The sequence below is a fragment of the Eulemur rufifrons genome, chromosome 4 (genome assembly GCF_041146395.1).
Source record: "Eulemur rufifrons isolate Redbay chromosome 4, OSU_ERuf_1, whole genome shotgun sequence".
Lineage (NCBI taxonomy): Eukaryota > Metazoa > Chordata > Mammalia > Primates > Lemuridae > Eulemur > Eulemur rufifrons.
Window position 1 is genome coordinate 65,514,741 of NC_090986.1, and position 18,958 is coordinate 65,533,698.

At 39.0% G+C, this 18,958-nt stretch overlaps 1 protein-coding gene across 1 annotated transcript in view; it reads right to left on the minus strand.

The window, feature by feature from the left end:
• Window positions 1–1,219: 1,219 nt before the first annotated feature.
• TRIM13 (tripartite motif containing 13) overlaps window positions 1,220–18,958 on the minus strand; it is a 47,299-nt gene continuing 29,560 nt past the window's right edge. Inside the window, exon 3 of the mRNA XM_069467267.1 lies at window positions 1,220–2,449. Within this exon, the coding sequence (XP_069323368.1) occupies window positions 1,220–2,443 (1,224 nt within the window). The 5' untranslated portion in view covers window positions 2,444–2,449. The remainder of the gene's footprint in view (window positions 2,450–18,958) is intronic.

Here is an 18,958-nt window from a genome sequence, read left to right on the forward strand (position 1 = left end):
AGATAGGACAGCAATAGTGTTCAACTGATTACTCTGTACTTTATAGTAGCTGACAGATTGTTTCATCTATTGTCAAATTAGTCTTACTACACTTAAAATTCTGTAAGCAAGTAGACTGGTTTGGTTGTACAGTTGCTATGATACTTTGGAACAACACAACACTCAGCTGCCAGAAAAAAGGTGGCTTTCCCATTTCCTGCTCTTGCCATGTGTTAGATTTCTTTTTTTTTTTTTTTTTTTAATTTTTTGAGACAGAGTCTCACTCTGTTGCCCAGGCTAGAGTGAGTGCCGTGGCGTCAGCCTAGCTCACAGCAACCTCAAACTCCTGAGCTCAAGGGATCCTCCTGTCTCAGCCTCCCAAGTAGCTGGGACTACAGGCACGCGCCACCATGCCCGGCTCATTTTTTCTATATATATTTTTAGGTGTCCGTATAATTTCTTTCTATTTTTAGTAGAGATGGGGTCTCACTCTTGCTCAGGCTGGTCTCAAACTCCTGAGCTCAAACGATCCGCCCACCTCGGCCTCCCAGAGTGCCAGGATTACAGGCGTGAGCCACCGCGCCAGGCCTAGATTTCTTTTTTAACCTATGCCTTTGCTTGCTCAGCCACCTAACATATCTGTAATTAACACCTTTGATGAAAAATTTCAAACAACAAAGGAGAAAAGGGCCAGGCTGAAATTGCCACCCTCTTAAAAATATAAACTTACCACAAGAGAACTGCCAATTTTTATTTACATAAGATTTACATTTTAGTGATAAAGGAATCAACTGTTTATAGAAAAATTTGGAAATCCACCCATATCTTCAAACCATCTTTCCTTCTTCAAAAGAATATTCACTGTCAAAAAAAGTTCCTTTACAAGAGTAGTCTTTACTGCATGCTTGATTACCACCACTCTACACCTCATCAATACAGTTATTAGATCATATGATCTCTCGCCTCCATTTTTTTCAGCATAAACACAAGCAATACCAGGAGAAGGATGCTTATTTCAAAAAGCATTCTTTAAAAAAGAAAGAGGGTTCAGGAATACACTACTAAATTTCATTTTTATCTTTATAAACTACCTAATTTGAACACCAAATAGGACATTACTTTTGAAAGGAATACTTTTGGAGGAAAATATATGACTGGAGTCTTGACCAAATCTGATTTACTACTCTGTTCTCTAACAATCTCTAACAAAAGACAGAGAACTGCATACTTGAAAGAGATTTTATAATAGTTTATATTTGCACACAAATTCTGCCACATTATTCAGCACCACCAAAGTAAAATTCTTGAATCTTTCACTGAAAATGAAAAACCCATCTGTCACCTGTTCCCAGTAAAGGACTGATTGTTCTACAAAATCAGCTGATTTCGTCAGATAGGAACCGAAGTTTGAAAGATAGTCTTTCCAAGTTGCCAATTCATCAAAGAAAGACCATTCTAGGAATATGGTAGGACCAAAGAAAATGACAAAGCCCAGCAGAAGGACTACCAAAAATGACTGGTAAAAGCTCCAGGGCATCTTGCTAATGAATGTGCCAGTGTCTTGCGGCAAAGAAAGTTTATCCACATCTACTAGTTTTATGTCCTCCCACTGACTGGTATCAAAGTTCTTCATTAAAGGGCTTGTGGGCAAATTAGAGGGAGGTAAAGGAGTTTCCTTGATTACTTTGATTTTCTCCCTGAATTCCTGCATCTGTTGCAGAAATATGATGGGTTCTGACACATCTTTGAAAGCCTCAGCAATGTTAAAGGCCATTCGTTGCTCCTGTAAGATGGTGTTGAGTTTGTTGATCTCTGGGTCATATGCCTGCATAACTGCAAGTTTCATGGTCTCAAAGTCAGAGAGGATTTCATTCTTCTTTTGATCCAGGGTATGTTGTAACTTCTCAAAAAACTCCTTCACTTTATCTGAATCTTTAGTCAGTAACTGTAGGGATTTCCTCTTGCTAGTTTCCAAGGTATCCAAGCGAGAAAGAGCATCTCCTCGACGCCAGGTCTCAAAGCTCTGGAAGAGGGACTCAAAGGCATCCCTTTCCTGAGCATAGGCCTCTTCAATAGAACAGAAGACATGCTTGGTGTGGTCACCACAAGTAGCACAGATCCCACAAATCAGCTGCATATCAGTCAAGCAGAAAATGTTGAGAGGCTGCCCCAAGTGTCCTTTGCATACTGGCATTTTGGGAGAGATCTTGATCTTGTTATACTTTTCCACAATACCCTTCAGGGAGTAATTAACCTGCAGGCTGTTAACTCCAGCAGCTGAAGTTTCCTTACGGCATGTGGGGCACTTGAATGGAGATGGTCTCCACAATGAATTCCGCACATTCCCCTCTAATATACCTTCTAAGCATTTTTTGCAGAAGTTGTGTGAGCAAGGCAAAACTCGAGGATCATCAAACAGACTGCAACAAATAGGACAAGTGAGATCTTCTTCAAGCAGCTCCATCACATCCTACCATAGAGGGGGAAAAAAAAAAAAACATTTTATTTTACTCAAATAATCCCCTCCACTAGGACTATATAATAATTAGAAGAAACTATGTTGGCCAGGCAAGTTGGCTCATGCCTGTAATCCTAGCACTCTGGGAGGCCAAGGCAGGAGGACTGCTTGAGCTTGCCTGAGCTCAGGAGTTTGAGACCAGTCTGAGCAAGAGCAAGACCCATCTCTACTAAAAGTAGAAAAGTTAGGCATCGTGGCGCCTGCCTGTAGTCCCAGCTACTTGGGAAGCTGAGGCAAGAGGATCACTTGAGCCCAGGAGTTTGAGGTTGCAGTGAACTATAATGACACTACTGCACCACTCTAGCCAGGGTGACAGAGTGAGACTCTGTCTCAAAAAAAAGAAACTATCCTCACATTAAAATGATCTTTCACTGAAATAACCAGCAAAACAAAGGAAATAAGTGAAAAATTTGGGAAGAGAATGTACACCAAAGCAGATTTAATCCACTGGGACTAGAACACACTCCTTAATAGTAGGGCACCCTGTACACAAGGCCTTTGTGTGGGCTTTCCAACAACAGTCTTTGGCTGAGACAGGGTTAGGACTAGGACAACTGCAAGTTGAGCCAGCAGGGCCCAACTGATTGTTTTAACACAGAGAGCTGACTACTAGCTGTCAGAAACAAAGCTATTCAGTGTCTGTAATAGAATGAGCTCTTTACTTTGGGCCCACAAATCTAAAATGGTATGCTATTTAAAAGAAAGAAGCACAGAAATATAAATCTAAGCATGTACTCTCATGCAGACTTTTATTAGGAATTGGCATGTTTTCTATTTCAAAAGCAAGATTATAATTTTTTAAATCATAAGTGAAAGCACAAGATGAGAGAGCTGCAATTCACTTTCTTAGAGAATTAAATGAGTTTTTTCGTTTTTAAACCATGAGAACAACAATCAGAATCATCTTGACCATCAATTCTCATAATATGATGGGCAGAAACCTGGATGTCCTTCTTTCAGGGCATCTGAGAGGTCAAAACTATTTTCATAGTTTCAAGATGTTTAATTTTTGCACCATGTTGACATTTGTGCCAATGGTGTAAAAGTGAAGGTGGGTAGATGCTTCTAGAGCCTTAGCAGGAATCAAGCAAGGCAGTAAGGCGCACTAAATCGTACCACTAGTCACTGTGTTTTTACCACCACACATTCTAAGTGGGGTAAGGATGAGCGGGGGGAGTTCCATTTAAGGATGTTCTTGGTGAAGCAGTAAAGTTATTCATTTTATTAAATCTTGATCCTTGAGTATACATCTTTTTAATATTTTGTGTGACAAAATAGGAAGTACACACAAAGCACTTCTGCTATATACCAGCAGATGTTGTCTGGAGAAAAAGCACTTATGTGATTGAGTTGCAAGCTGAACCAGCTGCTTTTTTCATGGAATATCATATTTACTTGAAAGAACCAGTGACAAACTATGGCTTTTCAGACTTAGGTATCTGACAGACACTTTCTTAAAAATGAACAAAATGAGCTTGTTACTTCAAGGAAAACAAATGATAGTATTTCTTTCCAACAAAAAGTTAGGTTTTAAGTGAAAATTAGAATTTTGGACAACATATTTGCCATTTCTGAGACTGACAGCTTCCCATTAATTAATTAAAGGCTTTTCTGATGAGATAGGTGATGATATTAATGAATATGGGGTTTTCCTGAGGGGAAAGAGTATTATATAATGAAATATGTCAATATTGGGAGATCTGCATAACACAATGAACTAATATTTTTTCAAGTCACCAATGCACAATGTTATAAATCATGCAGGGGCAAAAGATCATTTGAAGTCTAAAAAGACCAATAGGTTCATAAATTTGATTTCAGATTCCATACTCCAACAAAGAAACATAATACTTGCTGAGTTTTGAGATAGTATCAAAGAAGATCCACGATTATCTGAAAAGGCTATTAAAATAGTCCTCCTTTTACCAACTACGCATCTATGGAAAGCTAGGTTTTTCCATGTGTGTTTGTGTGTATTTCTTTTTTTTTAAGAGACAGGGTCTTGCTCTGTTGCCCTGACTGGAGTGCAGTGGCGTGATCATAGCTCAATGCAGCCTCAAATTCCTGGGCTCAAGTGCTCCTCCTGCCTCAGCTTCCCAAGTAGCTAGGACTACAGGCATGAACCACCACACCAGGGTAATTTTTCTTACTTTTTGTAGAGATGGGGTCTCACTACATTGCCCAGGCTGGTCTCAAACTCCTGGCCTTGAGCAATCCTCCCACCTCAACTTTCCAAAATGCTGAGACTACAGGTGTGAGCCACTGCTCCCGGCCTACTTTGTATATTTCAATCAAAATAATTATTGCAACAGGTCAAATGCAGAAGCAGACAAAAGACTCCAGCTGTCTTCTATCGATTAACCATTCATTAAAGAGATCTATAAATAGATAAAGCAATGCCACACTTCTCATAATTTTGTTTTAAAAAACTTCTTTTTCCTAAATTATTTGTTAACATGTAACAGGTTTATCATTGTTATTTTAAATGAATTAATATACCTTTAAAATTCTCAGTTTTCTAATCAGTAAATATCTATAGACAGTACACACATAACTGCTCTGGGGTTCCTCAATTTTTAAGAGTATAAACGTGTCCTAAGACCAAAATATTTGAGATCCCTTATCTAGAGAATACCATTTCTCAATGCAAGTATATTATTTTAAAATGTACGTTTATCCCTAAAGTTCTAAAACCAAAAACAGTGCTACATATTTCTACATTTCGTTTACTCAGGGATACATACGCACACAAATACACATATATATCACATTACCACCAAAGTAATAAATAAAATAGGACCTAATAATTTGTAGATCATCTTATAATAAAAAATAAGTAATTTTTTAACAGTAATTTCAACAGTCATACATAATTGGAGCTACATCTACAAGGTAAAAAGCATTTAAAGAATAAGCTGAGAACCAGGCGCAGTAGTTCATGCCTATAATCCCAGCTACTCGGGAGGCTGAGGTGGGAAGACTGCTTGAGCCCAAGAGCCTGGGCATCAGAGCAAGATTCTGTGTCTAAAAAATAAATAAATAAAATGAAAGATAAGCTAAGCTGAGCTTGCAGGGCTAATTAGTTCATGGTTTTATATGAGGTTGTAAGATAATATATATTTATAATAATATATATGTAGAATTAAAGTATAGCTTATTCGGTCTCTAGTGTCATAATGAAAAATGTATAATTAGCTAATTTTTCTGAAACATCTTTTTGATATGAGAAATCATATAACCTTTGAAAAGCATGGGGAAGAGAATGGCCACAAAGACTAAGGTTAGTGTGCGGAGAGGTTGCCACACAGCTATAAAACATTCTGACCCTTTAGAACAAAAGAGATAAACTTTTGATGATCCTCCAACCCTCCTCCTGTTCCACATTTTATCACCTCCATTACTCTCTCATCTTTCACCTAAGAATTGTACACAAAGGCCAGATTTTTGAGTAGGCAATAGAAACAGGAAAGTGGTGAGGGCAGCAGTCAATAAAATAAACCTAATTTACTTATCCTTATAAGGTTACTATTTCCAGAGAATCCTATCCAAGCATACCAAGTACATAAGAGGAAAACAAAAGATACACCAAGTGGTTGAGATGATGAGGAAAAGGGCACCCAAGGCAAAGAGAAACTTTGAGGAAAATTGAGAAGGATACTGCAATAGGGGCCAAGAAGAATTTTAAGGCAATCAAGTATGATCAAAAGTGAAAAGAAAATGTCACACACAGGAAAATTTAGAAATAATAAACAGTCATTCCAAGGCCATGATCAACTTACAGCTCTTACAATGAACCAGAGGAAAACAAAATACTTGGAAAGTTTCTTTTTCAAAAAATTTGCATCAAAATTCCAATAGATCCTCTTCTTGTTCCATTTTTACTGATAAAGCTTACCAATTTTGGTTTATAATTTAAGGAGTCTGTATTTTCATTCACTTTAAAAGCTAAATACTATTTTCTTTTCCTCCCTTAACTTTACGCCTTCTCTTTATACTCAAAACTTTCTCTAGGACAAAACTGTGACCACTTCCACAGCTGACTCTACTGATGTACCTGATCCAAGAAACCACGGCAGGCTTCTATGTTGCCTCAAAAGTTTTAATGGAAAATATATAATAACTAAGATTTTTAGTCTCATAAATAAAGGGTGCTTTTTACAGTAAAGGAACTTATAGAATCTTTTCTTAAAGTGTGGCTAACACATAAAATCTGAAGAAATCAACAGAGCTTACTCCTTTGACATAAACTAAAGTACACATCCCCTCCACCTCTTTTTTGGGCTAGTTTTTCCCCCCAATATACAAGCCAAAAAACTTCATGTAAACAAAGTTATTGCTCACGGTTTAAATTCCAACTTAACCAGTGTAAAATTAAGTATATAAAGGCATACAAGTTTTCCAAGATTCATTTCCTTTGAATGTTTGTGAATAGCAAAAAAATCTACATTTTGAAGCACAAAAATCTATTTTCCCACCAATTAAAAATTTCTCAAGTGTTTTATACCAACAATTAAAATAGCTAAATATACATCAGTTGTCTACCACTTCTCTGAAAAAAAGTCAACTTTGTTCTCCTACTATATTTACATTTTTAATACACTTTTAAGTTTGCATATGATAAAATTTCCTTTTTGGTGTATAGTTCTACTTTTGCTATCGAGTTACCTGTATTTAGGTACTGTCTTTAAATTCCTGAATTCAAAGATGCCTCAAAGCAGCATAGAAATTTGGGTCAAATCTTTAAGATACAGAGCATTAACATATTGGCTTTTCTTTTTGTTCCCTAATGGGAAGTGAAAAAAAAAATCATGAGTGACATTTCAGACAACTGTATGTTGCTAAGGGCCAATGGAATTTAGACTTAATAGAAAAGTTTCTTTTAACTAATAGATTTTACAAGGAGAGAATTAATTTTTGTTTAAGAATGAATTGACCTAACACTCTGGGAGACCAAGGCAGGTGGATTGTTTGAGGTCGGGAGTTTGAGACCAGCCTGAGCAAGAGCGAGACCCCATCTCTACTAAAAATAGAAGGAAATTAGCTGCGTAACTAAAAATATATAGAAAAAATTAGCCGGGCATGGTGGTGCATGCCTGTAGTCCCAGCTACTCGGGAGGCTAAGGCAGAAGGATCACTTGAGCCCAGGAGTTTGAGGTTGCTGTGAGCTAGGTTGACACCACAGCACTCTAGCCCGGGCAATAGCGTGAGACTCTGTCTCAAAAAAAAAAAAGAAGAATTAATTGAGTAAGCACCTTTTGCCGTATAATCATTTTGGAATGATCTTTTAAAAATAAAGGAATTCTAAGAGGGAGAAATCTAATACATACAAAATAAATTTTTTTTTCCTATTTTATGACTCCTTTCCTTTGTACATACTGGCTTTTCCATTTTTATTATTTAGTGGTTGTGTTATATTTCTCTTTGTAGAAGCTGTTGTTGCTGTATACCCATTCAAGGGTAGGACTGATAAAGCACTTTTTGTAGTCTTTCTTGTTTGTAGATAGCGTGACAATTTCTTGAAAAACAAATCGGTGGTGGTGTGCAACTGTGCATTTGTCACTTCACAGATACACTAAATTATGCTAAACTTATAGTAAACTGAAAGCCACCAATCTTCCCTTGAAACAATGCCTATAATAGCTCATTTTTTTAAAAAAAAAAATTCCTCTCAGCATGCTAGTTAATCTTATTTTCAAATAGTGTACTATATTCCAGGAATTTTAGTATAAGATTAACTAATAAATGCTTTCTTGAAACTAAGGATCTAGTTAACGACTACCAAATCTAGGTAGAGGATGTAAGGATATTTATTATAATATTCTTCTGAATTTTCTTTTATGTTTAAAATTTTTCACAATAAAAAGGGAAAAAAACAAAAGAAACAGCCCAATTATAAGAAAACTATATTGAGTCTAAAAAGTAAAACCTCAGGGCCAGGCATGGTGGCTCACATCTGTAATTACAGCACTTTGGAAGGCCAAGGCGGGAAGATCGCTTAAAGCCAGGAGTTGAGACCAGCCTGGGCAATGGCGAGACCTCCGTCTCTACAAAAAATTTTTAAAAATTGGGGCTGGGCACGGTGGCTCACACCTGTAATCCTAGCACTCTGGGAGGCCAAGGCGGGTGGATGGTTTGAGCTCAGGAGTTCTCTACTAAAAATAGAAAGAAATTATATGGACAGCTAAAAATATATATAGAAAAATGAGCCAGGCATGGTAGCGAATGCCTGTAGTCCCAGCTACTAGGGAGGCTGAGGCAGAAGGATCACTTGAGCCCAGGAGTTTGAGGTTGCTGTGAGCTAGGCTGACACCACAGCACTCTAGCCCGGGCAACAGAGTGAGATTCTGTCTCAAAAAAAAAAAATTGGCTAGGCATGGTGGCATGTGCCTGCAGTCCCAGCTACTCAGGAGACTGAGGCAGGAAGACTGCCTAAGCCCAGGAGTTTGAGGTTGCAGTGAGCTAATGATGCCCCTGTACTCCACCCAGGGTGACAGAGCAAGACCCTGTCTCAAAAAAAAGATAAAACCTTACAAACATCTGCTAAGTATAAGCTCCACAAGAAGCTTAATCTGCTATGGTTCTGTTTATCTTTTATAAAATTAAAAAATGTATTACTGGAAGTCTCTGGATCCAGGCCTGTGAGAAGACTGACATACCTGTCTGGCTCTCAGTCTATGACCTTTGACAAATCACTTATAAGTATTATAGTTTCTCTCCTCATTTGTACAACTGTTTTTGAAAGGTATAATATATGAAGATTACTTATAAAGTTCTTATTTTAAATACTCTATCAATATGTTATTATGGCTTTTAGAGACTATTCCGTGACTTAAATAATCAAAACAGGAAAAAGAGGGGACAAGATCCCAGATATAATCTCAAAAATGGAGTATTAAATATATTGCTTATAGTATCTAAAATACCAAATTGTTATGTGGCTCTTGCAAACAATATAAAAGTTATCTATGTGTCCATGTAAGACAATAAGTAGGCCGGGCGCGGTGGCTCACACCTGTAATCCTAGCACTCTGGGAGGCCGAGGCAGGTGGATCTCTCAAGGTCAGGAGTTCGAGAACAGCCTGAGCAAGAGCGAGACCCCGTCTCTACTAAAAATAGAAAGAAATTATCTGGCCAACTAAAATATATATATATATGTATATATATATGTATATATATATATAGAAAAAATTAGCCGGGCATGGTGGCACATGCCTGTAGTCCCAGCTACTCGGGAGGCTGAGGCAGTAGGATCGCTTAAGCCCAGGAGTTTGAGGTTGCTGTGAGCTAGGCTGATGCCACGGCACTCACTCTAGCCTGGGCAACAGAGTGAGACTCTGTCTCAAAAAAAAAAAAAAGATAATAAGTAACTAAACCTTTTCTGGCACTAACTTAGAATGAGTTAAAACTCTCTCCAAGAAATTTCTTGCAGGGTTCCTGATAGGTAGGGCAAAATAGAGCTAAGACAGAAAGTCCACCAACTTGGAAAGCTCACTTATTCAGAATGTTCACAAAGGCTTGTTGGACTAAGATGACATTCTCAAAAATATAAAAACCAGGTCATTACCTTATAGTTCAGACCACTCAGAAAAACTATTTTATTTCCTTTCCTTCCCTCTCTTCTCTGTACCACTACTTAGCCTTGACTCATTCCTGTTTTTCTTTTAACTCGTCTTCCCTATACTGTTTCAATGAGTACACTCTTGATTTCCTCTCATTGTGTCCTTATCCCCCCACCCTTCTCTTTACTTTACTTTCCCTTTTTTCTTTTTCCTGTGTCACTTGATAATCACCCAAGATATTATTCTGTAATTCATGATTAAATCAGTAGGGTTTTAGGATATTAGCTAGATCAGATATCCCTATCCCATTTACATGACTACTGAGAAATCTAGGTAGGCCCCAAGTAGTATTGAATCCCAGTCTCTCCCACCCAGATGAAATCAATTTGAATAAAATGAGTGTTTGAATTTGAGGTAAACATACATACATACTAACTTATTTCTAGTCTGGTACCAACCAGACACAGATATTTATCTTAACCTGTTAAGAATTTGAGTTAAGAGTAAGAATTAACTGTTAAGAGTTAAATAAGTTGGAATCACTGACTTTTGAAAAGGTTTTATGAACCAAAAATGTCTGGTTCTCTCAAGTAAATGTAAATGGGTTTAAATGAAGGTGAAAAATTTTTATCCCTAAAACAAAATGTCTTCTTTTACAACCATTTACTTGGCAAACATTTACCTATTCAGTTATTGTCTCCAATGGGTTGGTAGCTATTAAAAAGCTTTTATCATCTAACTTTGTATTTTAAGTTAATTTTCTGCTTTCAGAAAGTACTGTCAAAGCTTCACATTCAGTAGATAGGTTTATCTAGATAAGTGAGATTATTTACATAGTATCTAGATAAGTGAGATTATTTACACAGTATCTAATAATGTGTCAAGGGCAAATAGGCATTATGAGATATTTATTAGAAATGTAATTAGAGGCCGGGCACAGTAAATGGTTCCCACCTGTAATCCTAACACTTTGGGAGGCTGAGGTGGGAGGATTGCTAAAGACCAGGAGTTCAAGACCAGCCTGAACAACAGAGCAAGACCCTGTCTCTATAAAAAATAGAAAAATTAGCTGAGCATGTGGCACCCACCTATAGTTCCAGCTATTCAGGAGGCTGAGGCAGGAGGATCGCTTGAGCCCAGGAGTTTGAGGTTGCAGTCAGCTATAATGATGTCTCTGTACTCTAGCCTGTACAACAGAGTGAGACTCTGTCTAAAAAAAAAAGTAATTGAAGCCAACTGTGGTGGCACATGCCTTTAGACCCAGCTACTCCAGAGGCTGAGATGGGACAATCAGCCCAGAAGTTCAAGACCAGCCTGGAAAACAGAGCAAGACCCCATCTCTATTTTAAACAGAAAAAGAAAAGAAAAAGGAAGTCGGGCGCAGTGGCTCACGCCTGTAATCCTAGCACTCTGGGAGGACGAGGCGGGTGGATTGCTCAAGGTCAGGAGTTCGAGATCAGCCTGAGCAAGAGCGAGACCTCGTCTCTACTAAAAATAGAAAGAAATTAGCTGGACAACTAAAAATATATATAGAAAAAATTAGCTGGGCATGGTGGTGCATGCCTGTAGTCCCAACTACTCAGGAGCCTGAGGCAGGATTGCCTAAGCCCAGGAGTTTGAGGTTGCTGTGAGCTAGGCTGATGGCACGACACTCTAGCCAGGGCAACAGAGCGAGACTCTGTCTCAAAAAAAGAAAAGAAAAGAAAAAAAGAAATGTAATTGGTATGAACAAAGTTCTTTTCGCTCACTGTAGAATTATACACATATCTTATTCTAACTAAAACTGACCTACAGAATGTATCAAGTAGCAAGTTAATTATGCTTGATCTTAAGAAGTTTTTAGGTTGGCTATATTATATATGCTATGTTGGCACTGCTTGGCTCATTTCAATATTGCAGATATGAAGGGGATAAAAGGAAAAGTTCCTCTGAGAGTTTAAATTGGGAGCTAGGCTGGGCGCTGTGGCTCACATCTGTAATCCTAGCACTCTGGGAGTCCGAGATGGGAGGATCGCTTAAGGTCAGGAGTTAGAGACCAGCCTGAGCAAGAGTGAAATCTCTCTCTACTAAAATAGAAAAAATTAGCTGGGCATGGTGATGAGTACCTGTAGTCCCATCTACTCAGGAAGCTGAGGCAGGAGGATCAGTTGATCCCAGGACTTTGAGGTTGCTGTGAGCTAGGCTGAGGCCACGGCACTCTAGCCTGGGCAACAGAGTAAGACTCTGTCTCAAAAAAAATAAAAAATAAAATAAATAACAAATAAAATAATAAAATGGGAGCTAGGCTGTTGCCAAATGGGATGTAGTTGTGGGGCTTATACCACAAGGAGACATAATAAACTGTCAGCAAAACTTTTCAATTCAACTTTTCCTTAGAAAGGTTATCTACATCAATAATAGAAATGAAGTAAAAGTAGAGTTCACATTATGGGAACTTCCTTTATAGGAGGCTTGACTGAAATGTAACTATTCTGTATACCAAAGGACACCTATTAATATATTTGGTCAACTGTTTGTTATTGGAGTTGGGCATAGCACTCTACTCTTTTACTACAATTCTAGTAGCTAGAGTACCAGGTCAAGGTAATGACAACGGTAGTATCATTCATGAGTAACAAAATGGATAATCCAATTATCTAAAGATATTTAAAGAAGATGAAATATAAGCCAAAAGGCAATTCCTGACCTAAATTCAGAAATGTAGACCATTTACAAAGATACTGTTATTCTAAAAAGTATGATAAATGCCTCATTAAAAAAAGGACATAAAAATAAGTTCTAGAGATCTGCTGTACAATACTATCTATAGTTAACAATATTGTACTGTACACTTAAAAATTTAAGGGAACTCTCATGTTAAATGTCCTTACTACACTAAAGAAAAGATTCTTAACCACAATAAAAAAATAAAAGACATTAAAAAAAGTTGACACTATACTGAAATTATAGAGGTTATCCATGCAGTTAGCTTTTGTGTTTTCCTAAATTATAAAAGTAATTTGTACTTATCATGGGACGTTCAGAAAATATAGGGGAAAAGCCACCCATAATCACATCAGCAAGGAATAACCACTACTATTATTTTGGTATATTCCAATCCCATGTCTGTGTGTGCATACACACATATTTTAACAAAAGGGGTAGCATAATACAATTTTGTGTCTACTTTTTTCACTATTTTAATACATGCATTTCCCCTATTATATGTTTTTCAAAAACATGATAGTCCATCTTATGGATATGCTTTCCTATTGCTTATTTTGGTTTCTTTTTTTAAATATTGTAACATTTAAATGAACACCTTGTACGGAAAAGTCCTGGTCCACAGCTCTGATTATTTCCTTAGACAATTCCTTCTCAGTGTACTGATGGGTCAAAAAGTAAGGATATTCTTAAGGCTCTTGAAAAGATTGACAAGTTTCCCTCTTGAAAGGGTATATTCCACTTTATGAACTCTAACCAATGATGCGTGAGAGTGCCCACCTCTCCATGCAGTTCCTGACTTTAGCCCACCTCTCCATGCAGTTCCTGACCTTACGAGAGAATCACATTTTTATAAAGCTTAGTCAAAAAAACAAGAACAAGACACACTTGTTACCATACCTACCTGAGTTTAAAATATAAAAGCTTAAGGCAGTTAATAGTATGCATCTGTACATTACCAATACATATTTTGGGAATAAATGGTAATAAAATTTATGGGGTAGAAATAAAATAAACATACTGGGCTTAGAAGCATCTTAGAAACCATCTAGCCAAACACCCAATTTTGTGAGTGAAAAAACAGATGCCCCTCACTTCAAATGGAGACGTATTTGTACACAGCAAGATAGAGTCTGAGTTTTCTAATTCTTAGACTATGCAGAAGGTGACTCAAGAATTCAATGTCCTTATTCATAAATGAAGACATTAATCATTATGTTTAATCATTTACAGATTTTTAATCTCTAAATCCCTTCTAAAATTCTGCAATTTTTACAAATTAGGTTGTAAGAGGCTCTCCAGCAAAGGGGAAAACACAGAACCTGCTTCTGAATATCTAGGTTCAAGCACCAATTTTACCGTTCATAAAATAAAGATTTTTTTTAAGTACCTACCCCATAATGTTGCTGGAAAGATTAAGTAATATGTGAGAATTTTGTAAACTGCTAAACTACATAAATGAAAGGTGTTTTAATTACATGTGTGTGCAAATACTGTGAAAACTGTAAATATACATTTAAACTGTTACAGTAGAGCATGCGTATTAACCAAGAAAGATCCCAAAGAGAGTTGGACTCTCTTGAACTGTGATTTCAAGGGAAGGCAAAACAAATATTACATAGGATAGCAGGTACAACGCACTTTCATGAAAATGGGCACATCTGAACAAAAGCTGTGGCAGAAGTACGGCCAGATAACTTATCATAAATGTATAGAATGAAAAGAACAGCCTGGTGTTATGGAAGAACTTACCAGGGTGGTCTGTTAAGTCAGCTGCTACAAAAAAAAAAAAATGATATTTTTAGGGAAGGATAGGAAAGCCTGAAGAAATGTATCTTCCCACTGTTTAAGAAAGAAGTATAACCAGTTAATCAACAGCTACATCAAGTTCTACTAGAGGGAGTGCCTATGTAAATGAAATTCTGCTTTTAAAATGTCTATTATATAAGTCTCCAGAGTCATAGAAAACTCAAGCTCTGTTGTACAAGCCCTAGCAGACTGACAATTCACTAGGCACAGGAGAAGAAAAAAAATAATCTAAAAAAAAAAAAGTGCTGCTGAAGCCTTCTTTGCAGTATAAATCCTTGAATACATTTAAAATAATTACTACATAAATAATTGCCAAGTATGGATTCTATTTTTCTGAGTTTTGACAAAATATGAAAAGAAAAAGACCACCAATGAAAAGAAGTGCATGGGAACATCTATATTCTACATATAGTTCAATTTCGAAAGGTCCCCCTGGGCCTACTGAAATTGGATGCTTTTTTTTAAAATGCGGGGATAACATAGGGAAAAGTATTATAGTTTACCTCTGTCCCCTACAAGCAGGTGTATTCGGTGGGGTTACTATCCCCAGGGCAAAGAATCAGGGTTTTGGGTTTTTTTTTTTTTTTTTTTTTCACGTTTTGACTGACAAACTAGAGGCTACTGCAAAAAGGAAGAGAACGGCGTTATGCATTTATTTGCACAGGATTCGCAGTCTTGACCCCCAATTTCATCAATCGGCCCCCACAAATAAAGCCAGCCTGTTAGGTCCTGATAAAGAGGCAGGAGCCTGGGAGAGCCTAGAGCTCTTTGTACTAAGAAGCTTCTCGGTTAGGGCGCCCCCGCTAGACGCCATGCAATCTCTCCAGGTTCAGTGCCAGACCGTGGCGGCGTGCTCTAACCTCTGGTTCATCACACTCGCCTTTTCTTTTCTAGGGGACACCAAGACGCAGGTGGTGCGGCTGGGCATGCTCCGGACAGAACAGGTTTTCTGCCCCAGATACACAGCCCTGGCCCGCCAGCACCAACCCGCACGCCGCTCCTCCCCACGCCCTGTCACAGTGCCCCGCGAGCTTCCGTTGTGCCGCCGGGACTGAAGCGCAGGCTGAGCTTTCGCCAGCCCCCCCACCCACGCAGGTCCCTGCCGGCCTGGGCAAGTCCCCACCCTCGCAGCAGGCTCGAGGATCGCCCCCCTTCCCCAAGAGAGCCGGGCGGCGGGTACTTATCTCCGACCTCTGGTGACGCGGGAGGAACCCCCGCTTGAAGCCGCGTAGCCGCCGGTCCTCCAGTCGCGGGGACCGAACGGTACGCGCCGGGCACAGCTGCAAAATGGACTCGCGGCGCCAAGCGTGCCCCGCCCATCGCCCATCGCCCATCGCCCATCGCCCTCCTCCGCCTGCACCTCAGGCTCCGCCTCCCCGGCCCGCTTCGCCTTTGTCCCGCCCCCCTGTCGCGCCTTTCCCCAGAGGTGGTGAGGCGGCGGTCCTTCCGGTGTCTCTAGCCGCCACTCCCAGCCGCCTCACCCCCAAGGGCTGCCTGAAATTGGGAAGGGTCCCGGGCTGCTCGCTTTTCTCCCTTCCAGGGGGCTGCCCGCGGCTCTGGGAAGCGGACGCCATTCTCCCAGACGAGGCGGTCGCCCTGGAGGGAGCGCAGGCGACAGGACGCGGCGCGGTCCCCGGTGGAGCCACCCGGGAAGAAAGTCTCCCAGTTAAGCCGACGCGCAATAAGATGGTTGGGTTTGGATTGTTGTACTTTTTTTTTTGTTCGTTGCATTTTTAGGAACAAAAAAAAAAGCCCAACCCTTCACACCACTTCATTTGCATCTCTCAGGACCAGAAACCGGCCACAGCGGCTTGGGGAACGGAAACAACTGCCCCGCATCCCACAACCGGGGAGGGCGGGACGGGCACATCTGCGCCGCGCGCCCCGCGGAGTCGCCTACTTGCGGTGGGACAACGCCGAGGCTGTAGCCAGGGGCTCCAGCAAAAGCGAGGTTAACTGTCGTCCCCCAGGCCACACCCCTAACTGTGCACCTATTTATTTGCAGGCTTTAGGCAGAACACCAGCGATCCGATTCTTTTTAAAATTCTGTTTCAAGAACGAGAATACCACTGCGTTTTCCTTTTAAGGGAAGAAAGAACTTTAAAATTGGCTTTAAATTATCGGCCCCTAACAGTTATTCAGTCGCTAACCTGACTTTCGGTTCTGATGTCCACCCCTGTATGGGGGACTTTGTCCAACAGCAGTCGCATTAAGCACTTACCAATGAGCAGTCTGGGAAGGATACAAAGATGAATGATGAAGGAATGGCACCTCTTCAAAACTTACAATCTTGGGGGAAGTGAGACAAGTACAAAATCACAGAATATGCTCGAGGGAGTTGCTCTGAGTTGGGAAAGTCTGGGCTTTGGGAGGAGGTAGGAGGTTACTTTGGAGAAAGGGCAGTCAAGACCTACCATACACAGTATTTGGGGCCCTTAACTAAAAGCCTAAATCCCATAAAAAGCACTTGGCCACACCCTTCTACTGAGAAGCCCACTTCTTCGTATGCATCTCCCTTGCTACAGCAAGGTAATAAACCTAACTTTGCCTTTGTAGAACAACAGTTCCTATCATTTCTGTCATTTAGTCTTCACAAGAACACTGTGGAATGGAAATTATGATCCTCACAGGTGACATGACTTCTTTAAGGTAAAAAAGAAGAGGCAGAGCTGAGGCTAAGGTCAGATAGCAGGTACAGGTTTCTTTCTACAGCTGTCAATGTCAGTGACAGTGAAAACTGCACCCAAGTTCCCTACTAAACTAGTGTTTCTAAAAAATAAAGTGATTTATAAAAACATTTCAAATAGCCTAATATTAAAATGATACAAAAGTGAAAGGTTAACTCAAAAACCACAAATTATCCCTCATATAATTATAATTATATAATACATACATAATGTAGTTAGATCTGGTTGGTGGAAGATACTAATTAATAAACTGCCCAATTGAATGAAAAACACTCATTAAATCTGCATAGCAATCCCTAGATTGTTAAACAAAATGACTAAAGTACTTGGTATATTAAACTCTCTTAAGTGTGGAAAAATGGGGAAGGAAGAATAACATCTCTCCTCCCATGGTCCTAATACACAAAACAGCAGCCAGGGAACTGCCACATGCAATATGACTAGAAAAAGAGAGTAACTGCCCAATAAAAACCTGCATACACAGCTACATCCTTCCTGGAGGAGCACAGTGCAACTAGATCCTGGTAGAGATAACATGGGGATTATCCACATTCTCCTTGCACTGGAATTTCCTTCTATTTACTATTCTTCAAATAAGTAAACTAACAGCTGAAGCTTGGAATCCATATATCAGCACAGCAATGAGACAATAGATATAGGTAATCTTATGTAAGTTTCTGTCTTTTGTGATAAATATATTTTTACAAGGTAGAATTTCTAGTATATATATGTAAATATATAACAAACACATATATAAAAGAATATATTAATATATATTCTTACTGTATTGATTTATTTCATGATGTTGTTTTTGTCTTGGCCCTTGAAAAAGTAAAAATTTCTCGGCTCTTCTCCCCCATCTACCAAGACATAAGTGATCAGATGTTCCAATACAAAAAGGACAATGCCAAATTTAGTGTACATTGAAATGTAAATTGTCAGAGTAAGGAATGTCCAATAACTAGGCCTGGGGCAACTGTGTGTAGGAAAGGGGGGGCCTCCCCAGATACACTGGAACATTTTATTATTATTCTATCCTTCCCTATAACTGCCAGAGTTATGAATTCCCCAATGAGAATTCCTGCCAATAAAAAGCGCTGGCATTGCAAGGTGGTGTATCAAAAAGAGCATAAGCTTTGGAATCAGTTTTGCATCTAAACTCTAGCTCTGCCACTTACTAGTTATTCAAGTTACTTAGCATCTCTAAGCCTCAGTTTTCTCCTCTGTAAAATGGGAAACATGATACATTTGATTATGATAAGTAGGTAATATATAAAGCAACCAACACTGTATCTGACCTATAGTAGGAGTTTAATAAATGGCTGCTGCTGTTATATACAAGAAGAAAACCATGCTCGTTTGGATTACATTTGCCCTAGATTTGTAAAGTGGGAGCTCAGGCACAGTAGTCTCAGAGCTAAACTGCCTATGAAGTAGAGGAAGCTAGCACCATAATTTCTGCTTTTCTCCATCTAGTCCAGGGCGACCTTTTAAAAGCATATATTCTTCCACTTCTATACCTCTTCCCCTGTGGTTGGGGAAAGAAGAGAAAAAGGAAAAACATCAAACTCAACAAAAAGAAGACTTTACTGGTTTTTTTTTAAAGCTCTATATTTTCAGAGAAATTGAACAATCAAAATATTCCATTAAAAGACATGTAAAAATACATTTTTTTATTTCTACCTGTAAAAACACACATCATA